General features: G+C 39.4%; 1 protein-coding gene across 5 annotated transcripts in view; it reads right to left on the bottom strand.

The window, feature by feature from the left end:
- Positions 1 to 2,833: 2,833 nt before the first annotated feature.
- CSNK1A1 (casein kinase 1 alpha 1) overlaps positions 2,834 to 17,526 on the bottom strand; it is a 35,529-nt gene continuing 20,836 nt past the window's right edge. For 3 of the 5 annotated variants that reach the window (XM_068698182.1, XM_068698185.1, XM_068698186.1), the window contains 6 exons: positions 17,149 to 17,288; positions 13,929 to 14,007; positions 12,849 to 12,923; positions 11,501 to 11,607; positions 10,488 to 10,636; positions 2,834 to 5,496 (listed from right to left, as the gene is read on the bottom strand). In XM_068698182.1, coding sequence (XP_068554283.1) covers positions 5,489 to 5,496; positions 10,488 to 10,636; positions 11,501 to 11,607; positions 12,849 to 12,923; positions 13,929 to 14,007; positions 17,149 to 17,288 — 558 coding nt within the window. In that variant the 3' untranslated portion in view covers positions 2,834 to 5,488. Of the gene's footprint in view, positions 5,497 to 10,482; positions 10,637 to 11,500; positions 11,608 to 12,848; positions 12,924 to 13,928; positions 14,008 to 17,148; positions 17,289 to 17,526 lie in introns of those variants that run through there. The other 2 variants (XM_068698184.1, XM_068698183.1) reach the window with 2 other exon arrangements.

Genomic DNA, 17,526 nt, shown 5'->3' with positions numbered 1-17,526 from the left:
CTGGCAGGCAGGCAAACCCTTCCTTGCTTCTCTTCCCTTGGACAAGAGAAGTCCTGGGCAAAGCCCTACCTACAGCTGGCACTGGACAAAGATCTGACAAGCGCCCTGCACCTTGTCCAGCTGCAGGCCAGCAGCGACAAATTGCTTCTCAATACCCAAGCCAGCTGCAAACCCCAAATTGGTCCCAGGGCCAGACCACTGTACTTGGGGACAGCAAGATCTGTGAAACATCAGCCCTTGTAGCTGTGTAACCATGGATTCAAGGATCTTTAAGCTCACTCGCACACAATGCAGAAAAGCAGAGTTACCAGTCGGTGCACAAAAACCACAAGAGGTTTGTGCCACAGCGAGCCAGTTAGACAGCAGAGTAAGCTGCACAGAAACCAGCCTTAACCCCTGGGGGGTTCTCAATTCAGCATACCTGCCTGCCTGCCTCATTCTCAATGTCCCATTGCACTTCTCTGACATTGGTATCTGCCAAAGCCACACAAAAGTGACTCATTCAGGGCACAAGGAAGGCAAAGGTGAGATTTGTTCCTTGTGCCCTTGGCCTGCCGAACCATGAGGCCCCACACAGCATAGCTGAATCATGCAAGACCACTGCCCCACCTATGCTGGTTATGTGAACTGTGCTGAATCAACCATATGCCCTGTATTTACAAGAACAAAGGATAAGGCCCATATTTATCATAATATATGGACTTTGGCAGCAAACAAGGGACACTCAAAGCCAGTCTGCCCTGTACGATAGCACGTGCGCTCCTTCAAGGTCTTCTGATGATCACAAATTGTTCTCCAGGTTTCCATTCAAAAAAAGTTCAAAGCGTCACCTGCGAAGTTGCTCAAAGCTTGCTATCACTTTGTGGCTGGTAGGAGAACTGGGAGCAGCAAAGGAAAACATGAGCCTGCTCTTCTGAATACAACCAACGCACACAGCAATTCTGATGGCATTTCTGTTACACATACTGATGCTATCCCTCTAAATTCAGGGAAAGAAGAGAAGTCAAGTCAGCTGTGTTGACAAAAAAAAAGCAACCAGTATTATCAACAGGAACACAAGGCTCTCAGGGAGGTGAGAGAAAACATGGAATGGTTCAAAATGTGCTTAGGTATTCTGATGTCAGAATGCCAAGCTGTTCTCTGAAAAACAGCCCCATCACTTCTGTAGCTATTTTATGGACAAATCCTTGGAAATCTGTTCACTCTAACCCGGTGCAGCAGGAACAACCCCTTGCTTCCTCAAATTTCCACCTGAATCCAGCACTAGCAAGTCACATCCAAAAACAGCTTACAACTAAAAAAAAAGTCAAATTACTGTCTTAAAAGCATTCATGCCTTTAGTATTAAGCTGTGCAAAGCGTTTGGGCTCACTGTGGTTCCTTTAAGAAGAGGGACATTGTCTGGGCATAGCCTGTGCCTAACGCACCACCTTTCCTTTACAGCTAAGGATAAACAGCCAGTCTATTCTGAAAAGTTTCATGAACACAGCCGAGAACGATGAACAACGATGAACACATCTCCTGGCACAACAGTCAATCTCAATTCTTTGTATGAAGACCTTGTACAGCCCTCCCCCTCTTCCTGTTTAGCCCTAGATAATAAGGATTACATTAAAGAGCAATTTCCACATTAGAACATGCCATGAATGCAGTTGTTCCACTCAGGCCCAATTAGCAGGGTGGGCACTTCCTCTGCATCGTCCCTTGCCTCATCTTTCCAGAGGCATTACTGCTCAGAGCAGACAGCTCTATCTCCCAGCCCACTTCTTCCTTTTGTCTGGAGCCTGCAGTGCTCATAAACTTGCATTATGACATCAAGCTGATACGAAATCATTATGATTTCACCATGATTAAGTAAGGAGCAGACAGGCTGACAGAGCTGGCTGACCAACAAATCTTCTGAATTGCAGAATGCTGTCAAGAGAAGTTGAAGTCTTATGTGAAAAGCTAACACAGGACCACAGAAAAACTCCAGTTGGAAGGAACTGCAGGAAGGGAGCTAGACCAACCTCCCGCCCAAAGCAGCACCAGCTGACTTAGGTGCCTTCGCCTCTGCTGAAATCTGTTTAAGGAAAAGCACAGCACACAAAGGCACATCCAAGTCCTGGAAGTTATAAGCAACACACCTGAAAAAGCCAACTGAGAAAACAGGCAGAACAAATCATCACGTAAGCTTGAAAAAAAAAAAAAAAAAAAGATAAAATTCAACAGAAATCACCAAAAAAAATGGGGTGAGATACAATGGGCAGGCTTGCCAAAGCAGCAGAAAACGTATAGCTTTTGCAGGTTGACACAGTATAATCAAACACAGATGCTTCTGCATGAGAAGCCAGGGCTTGCATTCATCACTATCACCCAAACACCATGTAGGATTGTGGGCAATGCAGGACAACGTTCCTCAGCAGGATAATACTGTAATAGATGAGACCTAAAGCAGTCTGTCTTTTGGAGAAGACAAATTGCTTGCAACAAGGAAAAGTTAAAGCCAGTTTAAAATAATGAACTTGTATATTACACAAGTACCCCACCCTCCCAGTTGTGCAAGCCTTTAAAAGGTGGCTGAGTTGCTATGAAGTTAATAAACTGCTTTAAGACACTGTACACAGCTTAGGAAGATGGTTGAGAGCCTATTTGTCACAGTCTTGTTTCGTTATCTGAATTCTAGCACTTTACAGGGAGCACACGGCTGTAGTTCTTGCACTGTATGGCTGTAACAATAATTACTTCGGAAGGGCCTGGGTTTCCTTGCAGAAGAAGTTTTTGACTTTGCATCAGGATAGCAGATAGGAGTAAACCTCTCAACACAAGACCTTTGCAAAGCTGCAACCAAAAAGTCAAGATCCATATAGTTTTTAATACTTCAGTTTTAAATCTTTGTTACAAACCAAATAGATCATACAGCAAATGTGTTCAATATCATCACAGCATTTCTTTGAGAAAGGTTGCCATCTTGTTCAGCATGTCTGGCGAAGGCTGGTATTCTGCAACAAAGCACAACACAGCTGACAGTTTCAGCTCACACTTCTGTGTAGAAGTAACCCCTTCACATACCAAGGTTTAAAGACTAACTGGACTCCACGCTCTTTCTGTATGACAAGGCTTGCAGTAGCAAGAACTACAAACCAACACATTTTGACATGCCAAGCATTACAGGCTGTTCTTGCCTACATTGCTTATTCAAGGACAGTTTTGTTTTTAAACTTTGATGACCCTCCTAGAAATTTTGAGTAAGTTTAATGAACAGAGGAAACAATTTCTTCTCCTGAAATCAAATGATTTCCTCTAATTTTTAGAGTATCTTATGTCAAAGCAAGAGAAGTGGTACTAAACAATTCCAATCAGCCACTCTGAAAACAGCTGCCAAGGAGGCATTTCATTGATGCTTCTTCCTCTTACGCTGATGCATGCCATCAGATGCATTGCCTAGACAGCAAAAATCATACATAAGGACTTAGCATAGTATTCTAGATACCGGTTTAGGAACTCACCAGTCTTCATCTGAAGCATGGCACATAAAACATCCTTATTTGGATGAGCCTTAAAAAAAACCCTAGCCAGAAGAATGAGCTACATTTCTTTCATCTTCCAGGTAACAGAAAGAATGCTCTTAAACATCAGACAAGTTTTCAAATATGCACAAATCTCTCTGAAGCCTGGCAGACTTTTTGCCTCCCTGTACTCCCAGTTTATCTATCCAATTGTTAGTTAGCACACAAAGCTCTCCAGCTGAAGTTTATCATCTCAGAGCAGATCCTTCCTGTACAGGCAGTATGCATAGTGACTGCACAAGTGTGCAGCCTTGATCCAGATTACCACTCTAAGATGACAGAGTGCACAGTGTAATTATTACCTTGAAGAAACAGGTTTCAAAAGGAAAGATCTTTTCAAACAGTAGAAGTATGAACTGTGACCAGAAACTCTGTTACATGCATGGAAACTGTCTAAAAAGCTAACATACAAACAACATTTACACAATAGGCATCTGGCAGCATTTTCAGACATTTTTTTTAATTTATTCTGACATGCTATAAAGGAATAAATTACACTGTTAAAGAATTACCAGCAATAGAAGTATTTCTGTCTTTCAGCCGGGCTAGAATAGGAGTGAGAAGGAAGACAGCCTGGGGCAGTAACCAATGTGAACTCTGCATGGCGTGAGGCTGTCCCCAAAAACAAGAGTAAATCTGGTCATATCCACTTCACAAGAACTTGAAAGAAAATGCCTTGGTTTAAAACCATCCAAATACTCCATCCAAATTTTTCTCAAAACTAGCAATCACAAGTCAGTCCAGCCGATGCATGACATGGCAGCACTTGTTACGCTGCCAATACCGGGTCTGCAAAAGATACCATTTTATTAAAAAAATCCAATCTTAGTATAGAGGGCTGGGTCTCAAACAACAAGTTATAAAAATGCAAGACTGCCCCTTCCCCCTCAAGGAAAAAATACAAAATTTATTTAAAAACAAAGTGAGGAAGAGTTACAACACTAAATCTAAAATGATTTAGAAAGAAATATGACTTCTTTTGTTTAACAATGGCCTTGAAACCTGGTTTAAAAAACAGGGTAATGCAGATTTCTTAAACTGAATTAACAAGGCAAATTTAAAAAAAAAATTCCTTACAGAAACAGTTTTTAGTTTTTAATGAACTTGTAAACAAAAAAAACCTCCCACTTCAAAATAAAAACAAAATCCCAGATCATATAGATGTTTACAGTGATTACATTTATCTAAGCAACTTACATACAGGTTCAGTTGTAAGATGTTAACTAAATTGTGACAAATATGCTGTTTTTCCTTTTATACCAAGAACATTATAGAGTTAATGCAGAGTCCTAAAGATTATCTAGTAGTCACTAAGTTTCTCTTAAGTCTTCACTTTAGATGTGTTATTTCTAGCACAGGTAAGCAGGCAGAGTCTTTCATACGCTTAAAAACTGGAATCTTTGGTTACTACCATGTCAGCTGGCTCGATATGTTGCACATAGAAGCCAACAATTTTAAGAATGTTTAAAGTGTACAACTTTCAAAACCCAGGGAGGAATAACCAGAAAAGAGTGCACAATTGTGAGCATTTACAATTATCACAACTGTTGCCGAAGACTGTTCATGCCATTCTTCCAAAACAATGAGATCTCATAAGCAGTGTAGTTCAAAGTAAAAAGGTAACAAAAATTGGCATATGCACAATTTTCTCCACTTGTGTGTCAACCATCAGTTAACTTTTCCACTTGAAAAAAATGCAATAGAAAACTGGACACCATGTTTCACTATCTCAGTAATATTCACAATTACAGCTGCTACAACTCAAAGTGCAGCATCATTGATGCTGCCCAGAGCCAGTTTATACTGATATTAAGTTCTTTACACCAAGTAAATGGTTGCCCACAGCCACTGGCAAGTGTACGTATGAACTAAAATTTCTAGGATTTGGGGAGTGACAAGTCCAGCTCCGATCTGCTCTGCTTTGTCCCATCCTCTCCACGCTCAGAAACCTGCAAGATAAACACAAGGGCAACTTACTAATACTGGATGAAAATGAGAAACAGCCTTCATGGCAGGAGAAATAAACATCAGCTATGGTCAAAGGAGAAAATGCTGCTCCACGTCAGAATTGTAGAGTTCCTCATGTCCTTTCCCAAAGCTAACCAGTATTTGCCATCACACTTTAGCAAAAACGCACAGCTCTCACTTTCATCTAGTACTGCACTGGAAAAAAAGAGGCTTAGGCATCAGCTGGATGCCACATTCCTCAAACAAGCATTTAGACCAGCAACTTGAAAGCAAATGTGTTATTGCCACTAGGAAGCAGGATGTAATTTCATAGGATTGTTTTCTACTTGTCTCAACATCTCATGTTCCTATCCTTGAATGTCAAACTCATCTGATTGCACCGGTGCTCTTCAGAGAGTACAGTAATGTCACACAGACAGAAGAAAAAGAAAACAAATAACTTACAGTAACTGGTGTTCACTACATGCTCAGATGTGTAATGCTCTGGGCAACCAGAACAGAAGTGAGAACCTCTAACAGTGACTAGGAACCCAGCATACCTTCTGTCCTTCCAAAGGACAAGGGAAACAAGCCATCTGACCCAAAAGTTGGATGTCAAAAACAACTGGGTTTGAGTTTAGAACTCCAAATGACAAATTTAATGTATCATAGAAAGCAGAAAGTAAAAAGAACACATATACAGACCTCAAAGAACCAGTTACTGCAAGTTAAGCCAGTCTTTGCTTCTTGAGACTGCTGATATTTCTGGTGACTCAGGTAGTAGCACTGTGCTATGAAGAGTTAACAGGAACATAAACCAAAAACTATTTGCCAAGCAAATTTCTATTCTGGATGCCCTTCAAACAGCAGGGTATTCTGTGAATGTACGAATTTGAGCAATAGCTCTGGATTTTGCAACAGAAATATCTTCAGAGTAAACTACAAAGCTGACCTCAGCTATATCTTGTGCTGTCATCCAGAAAGAAGCCAATGCAACCAAGTCTTGAAAGTAGCCTGACTTTCATTCAAAAAATGTATCTGTATCTGCTGTATCTGTAGCACCCAGAAAAACAGCTTTAACTGTTCCAGAATAGGTTACAGTTAATTTCTTAGATGAGATTCAGTGGCTTTGTTTGAACCCAGTCCTAAAGTTCTGGACACCTCTCTTTATCCAACACTAGGAATTCTAAAAAATAAAAATAAAAAAATAAAAATCTTGTGCTGGAATTGAAACAGTAATTCCTACTTGTGTGTAAATTCTCACAGAAGCCCCAGTTATCCCTTAGTTCCACTGCGATAAAGTTGAGCATAACCCTTACTGGGTGCACACAACTGAAAGTTACACTGTTTTTCCATTTAATGTGTTCATCAGTGAACGCTGATTCATCACATGAAGCACTTTCTCCATCAAAGCTGCCAAAATTAAGTTAAGAACGAAGGTATGCTCCCTGTATTGGAGCATACAGATCAACTCATTGCTTTAGAGGCCCAAACATTTCAAATGAAAATGGAATCTCAAACTGGAGGGACACAGGATATGTTAACAAGTGACACACTGCTATTTGTTCTGGGCTAACGGTCTTCACTACACGGAAGTCTGCTTAGAAGGGGTAAGTCCCTTTTGAAGGGTAGAGTGCAATGCTCCAGACTCCCATTTGATAACATATATGAAAAAAATCAATGCAATATGGCTATCTTTGGCAGGGCTTCTCCAGTTAGACAAGAATCTAAACTACGTACACAGGTATCAGTCAACTGGATGATGCTTTTATTCCAGTTGAGAAATCAGATTTGCATGGGCTAAAGTAATGATATTATCAGAACCAGAGCACACTGCTTGCCTTTTCAAAGTAAATCTCTCAGACAAGAGAGAATTAGAGATTCCCAATTACAAACATTCACTGCTAGCTCCTTCAAGCAGCAGGGATCACTATGCTTTGAATCAAAAATGAGGAAGAAGCAGTTTGTTGTCCTCATGTATCTGATTACCTGTTAAATAATTCTTCATGGTCAACTCTTGGAAAGAATATATTTCAAAATCCACTCCAAATGGCTGAACAGCCTTGTGGTACACACACAGCTGTCAAAAGCATCCACTGTTCACTCTGATGGTTATGACTCTTCTCTGCTCTTCTCAAGCTATTTTACCCAAAACTTGATACACAATGCAGTCAACCCAAACACTTCAAATTTAAGGTATTATCACAGCAGTGAAGTGTTTAGCTGTCAACTGGCTAAATCTCAAGAAGAGATGAATAATGTGTTCTGATAAATACTGCCATGACCAAAAGCATCCAGTGAATGATAATGGGATTGCTGATGGGCTAAGGAACTCTGCACTGAAGTGAAGTGAATTGAAAGCATCTCTCAAATGGAATGATAGATTTTTTTTCTGGAGATTGACTGAACAGTCGGTTATGTCTGAGGGAAGCTGACTGTAACCATTGTTACAAATCACACCTGAACAACTACTCTACTGTCAAAAGATTGAGCTCAACTTCCCAGCATCAGCAGGGAAGCTCAATCTGTTCACAGTTCACCTTCTCCCAAGTTCAAAACCAGATGATCTTGCTGTTACAAAAGACACAGCCACAGGGTTCCAGAAGAGAGGGACAGGAAGGGGAAAAAAGGCCATTGGCAGGCCTACCCTGGAACCAAACAGAATATTCAACCTGATTAACCTGCAAGAAAAACTCAGTGAAATGGTTTCATGTGGAACTGAATTACAAGAGACAGGAACATCTACAGATGAACACACTGTCAAACCTATGTCATGTGCCTGAACATGATTTGAAAGACAGTATTCACCAAGATGCACATCTTCAATAGTACTTGAAGATGAACGTGAGAATCATATAACCTTCTGCTTGAACTTAACTGTTTCAGTTCTTCAGTAACAGGCAAGATTCCTCAAAAAAGGCATGTAAAATTTTTAGACATTTGGAATCTTTACTTTGATGAGGAGATTAAGGCTAACCATTGTAAGAAGGTGGGAAGTCTTCAGATGTTTCCCAAGCACCACTTTAATGCTTTGCTGATATTACAGCTTGATCAATCCAAGGCTCAAGAACCTTTTCTTCATGATAGGAGAGAAGAGGATGGAGTCATTCCACTGGGAGGCTGTTACTCCAAGAGCCAATGAAACTCTACTAGAAAAATGTCTTCATGGACCTCGTTACCAGTGTGATGGGAAAGGTCCATCAAGAAACAGAAATGGTCTATAGTGTTCAATCATAATACAGACTGTTATTCATGCTTATCAGTCAGCTGTAGCTTTGCATTCTGCCACTAAATCTTCATTGGAAAGTAGAGGCAGAAAATTATAATCTTTACTTCACTTAAGGTATAGTGCTTGCCTGGCTCAAGTGGTCTCTGACCATCTGAATTTTCACTTAAATTACTCCTTCCTACTTTAACAACCAACCTTTCCACACCCTGACATGGGACTGGCTTCAGCAGTGGCTTCTGAACTCCAATCAGAGCTTCTTTTTTCATGAAACAATCCACTCCTGTGCCTTATAGCTGAGTCTACTATGAACCACAGTTTCAAACAAGGGAACTGGTTCACAGCCTTCAGTGTTGTCCCTTAACTCCAGCAAACCAAGCTGGACTCTCTGTATCAAAGAATCTGACATTTAATGATACCCCTATGGATTTCCACCCCCCCCCTCCCCCCCTTCAAGGAACATTCAGACTGAGCCTTGGGAAGACCAGCAGGTATTTTATTTCATCCAGAAAACCAGAGAATGAGAGTTATACCTTTGGATAGCTCTTTTGACTAAAGACATCTGGTAAGGTTTAAAAGCTACCACAACACATAAAAAACAATATTTTAATAAACTTTCCATAAAGACTTCTGCATTTCTTCAACTCTGCCATGTTAGCTTAATAAATACTAATAATTTAATAATTACTAAAACTGAAGTCAAGACAAGAATGTTCTGAAGAGTAGCCATCAGTAACAATACCTCAGTACATAATTTAAACCTAGTTTCTCTGTTACTCACTTGAGCAAACCCTCTGGCTTCAGTTTTATCCATACCTCAACGTGAAGAATCAGTTTCATGCTAGGACTAGCTGTGATAGCTGTAGCACTGTTTTATTTTAATAGCTCTTACTAGGCTAACACTGGCAGATTTACTTGAAAAAAAACTAAAAGCCTACAGAATGCATAAAAAATTAAGTGCCTCTTCAGAACTCAGTTTTCAGTTTTTATACAACTGCATCTTTAGTATTTCACAACATTTTCCCTTGAAGCCATAACCTAGAAACATTAAAAATAGTTAAGAAACCTTAAGACCCACCACAAACTATCTATATACTTCAGAAAATTGTGACTTGGCAGACCACATTAGTTCAAGGTTATTCCTCAATTTATGCAAGACACTTTGAGCCCAATGGTTCTTTCCTTTAGTTTTGGACTAAATGTCTCAATGCAAACCCACCAGAGAAAGGAAAGCCAGATCATTCACAATTTTCTGTTTCCAATATTTGAGGCATACAGAACAGAAGCAAATCCACAGCACTACAACAGCTGGAACAGAGTAGAGCCCAAAGTCTCTAGATCCTTGCCTAGTTGATGAGAATTATCCCTTAAGAAGTGTTAGGTCTAGGATTTTGGATTGCATTATATATTTATATATATATATATATCTATATATATATAATATATGTGTATATATATAAATAAAAATGTCACATTCCCAACACCAAGTCAGTTTCTTGTTTTTGGAAAGTGGTTAATGCAGGAGCAAAAGATGCAGTGGTTAAAATGACCCAACATCCCCAGAAGAAATGATATGAAGAACAAGGACATTTTGGTATAAAGTTAGTAGTCAAATTCTCCAAGGACGTCTTTTTTTTTTTTTTTTTTAATTAGCAGCCAAATATATTTTTTAAACCACCTCCTTGATCTAACACTTAAATTGCCAACATTGTCCAAATTAGTGTAATTTTTTTTTCCTGTAACGTCACTTGGTTCTTGGCTACTAACCTTTCATGTTACTCTTGGATTTGTCAGTTTGCTTGCCTGTGGGGGTTTGGGCCTGCTGCCCCTGCCCACTGGAAGAGGCTGCTTGCTGTGCTGCTTTCTGCTTTAACATTGTCCAGTCGAATGTGTAGTCATATTGGTGGTTCAAGGTCCTAGAAAAGAGCAAAATACTTTACTGTAACATATCATAGCCACCTTACTGTTTAGACCAAATCTTTGCTGAAAACCCAGAACCAGAGATTAGTATTTTTTGTAAGCTGCTTTGGAGATTACAAATCATATATAAACACTAAGTATTACTAGCTTAAAGGGATTCTTGAAGCAAGATGTTTTCTTCACTGTTTATGCAAGTTCCTGCATTTGTAGAAACAGCACTTCCACACAACATGGCTTATTGCTTCCTCTGCATTGGGATTGTCAACCTTTATTAATGTATACAGTTCTGAGGAGAATTGTAGTGCTGTAATTTCCAAATTTATCAAATAGAAATTCCTTTAGATTCTAGAAACCTAGATATTCTTGAAAGACCAGTAGCAGCTCCTCATTTCACAGGCACTATTCACTCTGCAAGGTTGGGTTTATGTTCTGTTTTCTCTAACAAACTCAAGGAAACATCACAATTCCCCTCCAGCAAAATCCACCTCCTGGGCACTACTGCTATTCTCATCACCTATTAGCAAATGTGAAAAACATCAAACTCTTCTACCAAGGGGTCGGTTTCATAATCCACTTGCAACAGAATTTGAAGCATGGGCTCAACTCTCTAGCATTAGTGGTCAGATCATACAACTCAAACAGGAGAATGTTTTCCTTCATACATAACATTGCACAGTATCGTTCCAGGTCTTTTAAAGAGCCATTCATAATCCTTTTTTAAACTCTAAAATCAAAAGGAGTCACAGAACTCCCTACACCACACACATATGGAGCAGCTTTCTATAGTGCAAGTTCCACAGAGTAGTTATCAATTGGTAAAGCATGGGCGAGTTTCTGTACTTCTCCACTTCGAGACTGACCTGAAAAGTATACGGAATAATTGCCTCAGATACATGTAATCTGGTGCCTCTTCAAAGCGCAGACCACGACAGTAGTTCAGATACATGGCAAATTCTGCAGGGAATCCCTGTAAATCAACAGTGCTGTTAATCAAGCCATGACTTGCAGTAAAAAGATCCTTGCAATTCTACAGAAGGCAAAAAGCTGTATCTACAATGGAAAAAAGAAAACTGTCTGAAGATTCAAATCTCTAAATTCACCTTGCCTCTAGTTGTTCCATTATCTGGTATTTTAGAAAGCTGATTTGATCAGCCAGTTACCAGGTATGTATTCTTTCCCCTGAACTGTAACCTGATGCATTGTCTGCAATCAGAAGTCCTCAACAACCAAAGCTGCCAATATATAACATTGCAAGCAATTTAATTCTAATTAAACCTAGTTCTTATTAATTAGACCTCTGAAATAAGAAACTGTAATCATCTCTGAAAATATCCCACTCTTCTTTCTTTGATAATCTACTCGAACATACTAGAGGACAGTTACAACTGGTTGTGAAGACTTAAAACTGTGAAGATTTTAAAGAATCTGTTTCGAAAGTTCTCTATTTTACGTATTTCCATGTATTTAGAATGTACTAAAGCCTACATTCAAGAAGATAACTGAATGCAGCATAATGGTATACTACAAGAAAACCTGTGTGTAACAATTCAGCAGATTGGAAAACATCACACTAAGGGTGTATAAGTGTGCATAACTGGAAAGTACCATCCTTAGTGCTGCTATTTAAAGTGCAAGACTATCATGTGTTCTCGAGGACATTTGTTAATGAGCTCATGGCTGCACAGGCCAAGAGAAACCTTAAGACCTTAAAAGATAGCACTGGAAAACCACCGTTCTGTGACGTGGCTTTAACTGTAACTGACAGCCAATTTTACTACAGGCTGCATTTGAGATAAGAGGATAACCTGAACAATCTTTAAGAACTACCAACAGGTAAAAGCAACCTATACAGATCTACCTGTTTTATTTACCCAAGGTGGCACATATTGAATATTCACTGTTAATGTTTAAGAACTGCATAAGCCTCTCCATAGAGCTGGAGAGCTTGCACAGCTGATAGCCACCAACAACTCAAAGTATGATGGCATGAGCCACCAAGAATACCAAGATACCAAGAAACAGTGGTGAATGCCTGCCCTATTACACACATTTGTAGTCTTGTTGGGTGGCCAAACAAGGCATCCATTGACTGACAGAGCATTATTCAGCAGCAAATGCCATGTGAGACTAACACACTGCCTCTAGTTTTAAAAACAGTAAAGAAAATAATTTCCATTTCACAGCATGACATCATTTGGAAACTCTTACCTTACACAAAACCTCAACAGGAGTGGACATTTTCTTTTCACTAATCTTTTCATACTTTTGCTTCTTTGTTGCAGCCTGTGGAACATGTAGGTCACAATGTAAGAGATATTGTGCAACACTGGATTAACAAGGACAGCAGCCAAAAAAAGAAAGATCCTTTGGTCAACCCTACGCATTTTACATGAAATCTCCAAGTCCCACACACTTACTGCAGAGAGAATGAAGGTCAATCTGGTATTAAGATTTGGACACAGTTTAATACCATTTGTTGCAGTCTAATGCTTTCCTCACATGTTGTAGCTCGTGTAGTTCTAGCTGCTGCTTTTGTCCATTAAACAGACCAGACTTGCCTATCTACTTGCTAAAGTTGTATTAATTCCCATTTAGTACCCCATTCAAGTTCTGCCTGTGTGCTTCAGTACACAGCCATTACAGTAATTTGCAGCTGAAGTGTTGTAGTGTTCCACAAGCTGCTTGCCTTTGGAAACCTAATATCTGCAGCTGCAGCACTATTTGAGTTACACAACGCTCATACAGAGGAAGAAAAACAATTAATACATGGTAACAAGTTGTTGAAGTCTCTATTACAGAAATAAGAAATACCTGCCTATAGAAATGCTTATAGTTGGATTCCATATATAATACTACTTGAAACAAGTATGTTTCAAGTAACAATCATTAAGTTTTGCCATAAAACAGACCAAAGATACGATTAAAGCTTAACATGGTAGAAAAGAGATCTCCATGCTTTCAGCAGCAATTCAGATAGTCATTAAAAATGTTCTTTTCCACTTCCCAAAGAGGGTCTCAGCCTTGGACAGGACAATAATAATTTGCAAAGCTGATGTAAGCTATTGTTTAGCATAAGTTTTAGGAGAGTCAAACAATACACATTTTGCCTGCTGCACAAGAAGCAGACAGAACCTTTTTTCTATATTCTATAAATATCATGCCTTGGGAAAAGCTGAAGCTAGGCATTATACATAACAACCCATCCCAGACAAGGAGGCAGAAGCATGGTTCCCAAACATTAAAAAAAAACAGGGAGGGTGGGGAACAAAAAAAAGCAACATTACCTACCTTTAATCCTTGCCATGGCAGACTGGTTCTGTTAAAGTACATCAATACATAGCCTAGAGACTCCATGTCATCCCGGCGACTGTAGAAAAGGAAAGAATACCCCAAATTACAAATTTCAGCATCTTACTACTTGAAATAGAATACAAAATCATTGTAAAACTAAAACAAAATAATATGCAAAGCATCAAGGGATAGTTAGTAGGCATTGTGTATTGTTTATCTGTAGCTGCAGTACTATACTTGGGGTAAACATAAAAATTTTGAAAAATGAAGGAAAAAAATAAACAGGTTTCCCCATTTAACTAAGTAGCTTGGTAGTACCTGAAGTTTTACCTGTAGGAACTAAGGAATACATTGCAAGAGAGATGCACAATATTAGTCTTAACTTTTTCAAGTTAAGAAGATAAAAGATAAGAATCTAAAGATAAAAAAGATAATCTTTGATCTTTTTTTCTTTTCCCCTGAACTTTGCATCAGTCTGGGACCAATAATGAACATCTAGGCCCAAAACAGCAGTATATTCACAAAGGCATAACTCTTTCCTTTTCTCACTTCTGTTAAAAAAAAAAAACACAGAATTGTCTGTACGATTTTTACAAGACAAGTCATATTCAGAAAGGTGCACACGTGAGAGAGGTGCCTCTTCGCATTCTCTCCACAAGAAGTCTGTTTCAAGGCAGCTGGAGAACTCCACAGTTAACTATCCTTCACTGAGAATTTGCACGCTACCTTTCAGGAAAGAAAACTTTCAATGTTTTTTTTGTACTGCATATGCCCCAGATTCATGCTTCAGGCACATGAATACCATCATACTTTGCTGCACAGCTTTCATGATTACTAAGGCAAGCATGGCCCACTGAAGTGGAAAAAACACTCCGTGATTTTCTTCCTCTTGGCAAACTTGCCTCTTTCCAGCTGTAGCCGAGTCAGATTTTTCCCGTGACTGTCTCTCTGCAGCTGACACCTATTTAACATGAGAAAAAAACTAACAAAAACCTTATTTCTCTCCTCCAGCTCCCTTATCAAGAGAAGTTGACAGGTATAGCTGCTGCTTTGCCACTCAGGCTGATCTACAAGAAAAGCATTTAAATGGTGGTAGGAAAGACTATACACCTACTACCCTCACAAGGGAGTAAAAGGCTGAGAAAGTGGGAGTGCTAACAGGCTTATACATATGGAAAAGGGCAAAACAACTCCCTTAAAGTGAGAAGAACCTCTAAGAACCAAGACAGACCTACCTCTGGATCTTGGCACCATAGGAAAGAAGCTATAGGTGCAGCTTCACACTATGACCACGCCAACGTAACCACCAGCCATACCCCTCAAGCCTGCCTGTCACCCCACAGTTGTTCTAGATGACTTCTTGGGGAACCACTGCAGGGCATTATCCCAGAAGAGAATTAGCTCTGCTTGCCAGGCACCACATTGCAAGAACAACAACAAAAAAAAATCACTCGCTGGGACCAGGGTTCAAGGATGAGACTGGTTCGCTCCCCTTACCAGCAGCTAGCTCTCGGGTCATCTCAGCAGTAACACAAAACCACGGCCATTGGCAGAAGGATGAAAAATGATATGAAGACCACAAATTCCTGCCTGCAAAGCTTGCTGGTTCTATTAGAATTGTGCATTTTAATTGTCAACAGAACCCAGTGAACCAGTATGGGGCCATGGCATAAAATTAAGTTTTCTGAAAAAACAGTGGTAGATTCGTATACAGACAATGGATTAATAGGTTTCCATCCCCCATCTAGTTCACTCATTAATTTAATGATTATTTTTTTGTAGGAAATTTTCAGTTTTGCAATCTTTAATGGATATATTACATTTGAACGTATGCTGATAAAAATGATTTTCAGGACTTTGAAAATGGGATAATGCTCCCTATTACTGAACCAAAAAATGGAGAACACTGCCAACAGCCCCTTAGGAATTAGCTGTCATTAAATATAGGAAAACATGTTGTGTAACAGTTCAACTATAGCACTAACAGCTGAAACATTCTGCCATAAGCTTCAGGCCTGGTTCCTCTTGATTACAGGAATATATTGTTTATTTCACTGTTGTCTTGATATAGACAGTTTAATAACTTTTAGCATATACCAAACTACATTGAATTCAACAGCAGTAATCCTTTGCAGCTCCCTCCCTTTACTGCAAGGGCTAGCACGGCTATTCCCTTAAAAGAAAAGCTTAAATTCTGCAAAATGTATTTACATTGCAAGTTACACCACCTGCCATTTATCCTACTGGATCCAGATGTCAAGCTTAATGTTAGTGTAAAAGCTTAATGGTAGTGAAAATATTCTTAAGGAACCTTAAGGAAGTTAAAGCGAAGAGGAAACATGGAACAACTTAAAGTAGCAAGTTGCATGTTCTGTCAACACTGGCCACTGGAAATTCTGAAATTGACTTTGATTTTAATCAAGATGGCATAGACATTCAGGGAATGTTCGCTATGTCTAAGATACCTCAACATCATATACTGCAGCTTTGCTATTATACTTACACAATATATTATCTAGGCACTCAAACAAGGAACAGATTTGAGCTATCATTTCATCACTCACAAGGGCCTAACATTAACGGCTACAGAACCTGAAGTGCTATTCTCCAACAGAGAGGACAGCTAGGACACTTTAACAACAATATTCTTTTGATCTGGACACTTTTTTGATTAAGCAGAAGTCAAATATATGTAGACATGTACACATATATATGCAGTGCTGCAACTACTGTTACGGCAGAAACCAAAACAGCATAAGTGAAGCAGTCATGGGATCACAAAGCCTCACTTGCAAGCAAAAGGATTAACAATAATTTGGTAACTTGAAGGGAAGTCACAGAACAACTTTAGAATACCCTTTCTGGCCACAGAATTGCATCTCAAGCCAGTCAACAGTGGCATTAACAGGTACCAACACAATCAGAAAAAGGCACAATTGTATCTGTGAAGGTCCTCTGACAGAGGCACATAACAGCGTATCGTGCCCTAAAAAAAGGAAGTACACAGAACATCTACCTCTTGCTTGCAAAACAGTATCTCTCCAAGAAGGTGCTTTGGTCTCCTTTTCCTATCCTTGCATAAACAGCCAAATGAAAAAGCACTTGCAGAGAGATATATACACTTGCACATAGAAAATTAGTTTAGAAATCTCAGAAGCTTACAAATAAAATCATCTTGCAGCCTCAAAGAGCACAACAGTAATCTCCTTGAACTCACCTCTGCTCAATGCCAAGATGTGCGTTGATACTGGCATACCGAGCTGTGCCAGTGAGATTTTTGTCTTCTCTGTATGGTATGTGTTGCCTTGTCCTGTTGTCCCGGTACTTTTTGGCCAAACCAAAGTCAATAAGGAATAACTTAAAGAAAAATAAAAAAATACATTGTATTTGTATACAAGGAACCCCTAACTGCTTTTACTAGGCATTAGCTACAGTTTAAGACATCCACTCAATGTAACAACCTACAGTTAAGAGGAAGCAAAGTAACAGTGCAGAGTCACAACTAGTTTTAACTAGTAAATTCAAAAACTTATAGTGTATTAGTTCAAGCCTTTTTTCAATCCAGTGGAACGGATTAGCTACAGATGCTAAGTAG

Source organism: Anas acuta, chromosome 14 (assembly GCF_963932015.1).
Source record: "Anas acuta chromosome 14, bAnaAcu1.1, whole genome shotgun sequence".
In the NCBI taxonomy this organism is placed as follows: domain Eukaryota; kingdom Metazoa; phylum Chordata; class Aves; order Anseriformes; family Anatidae; genus Anas; species Anas acuta.
This window is presented reverse-complemented; position numbering and strand designations above follow the sequence as displayed.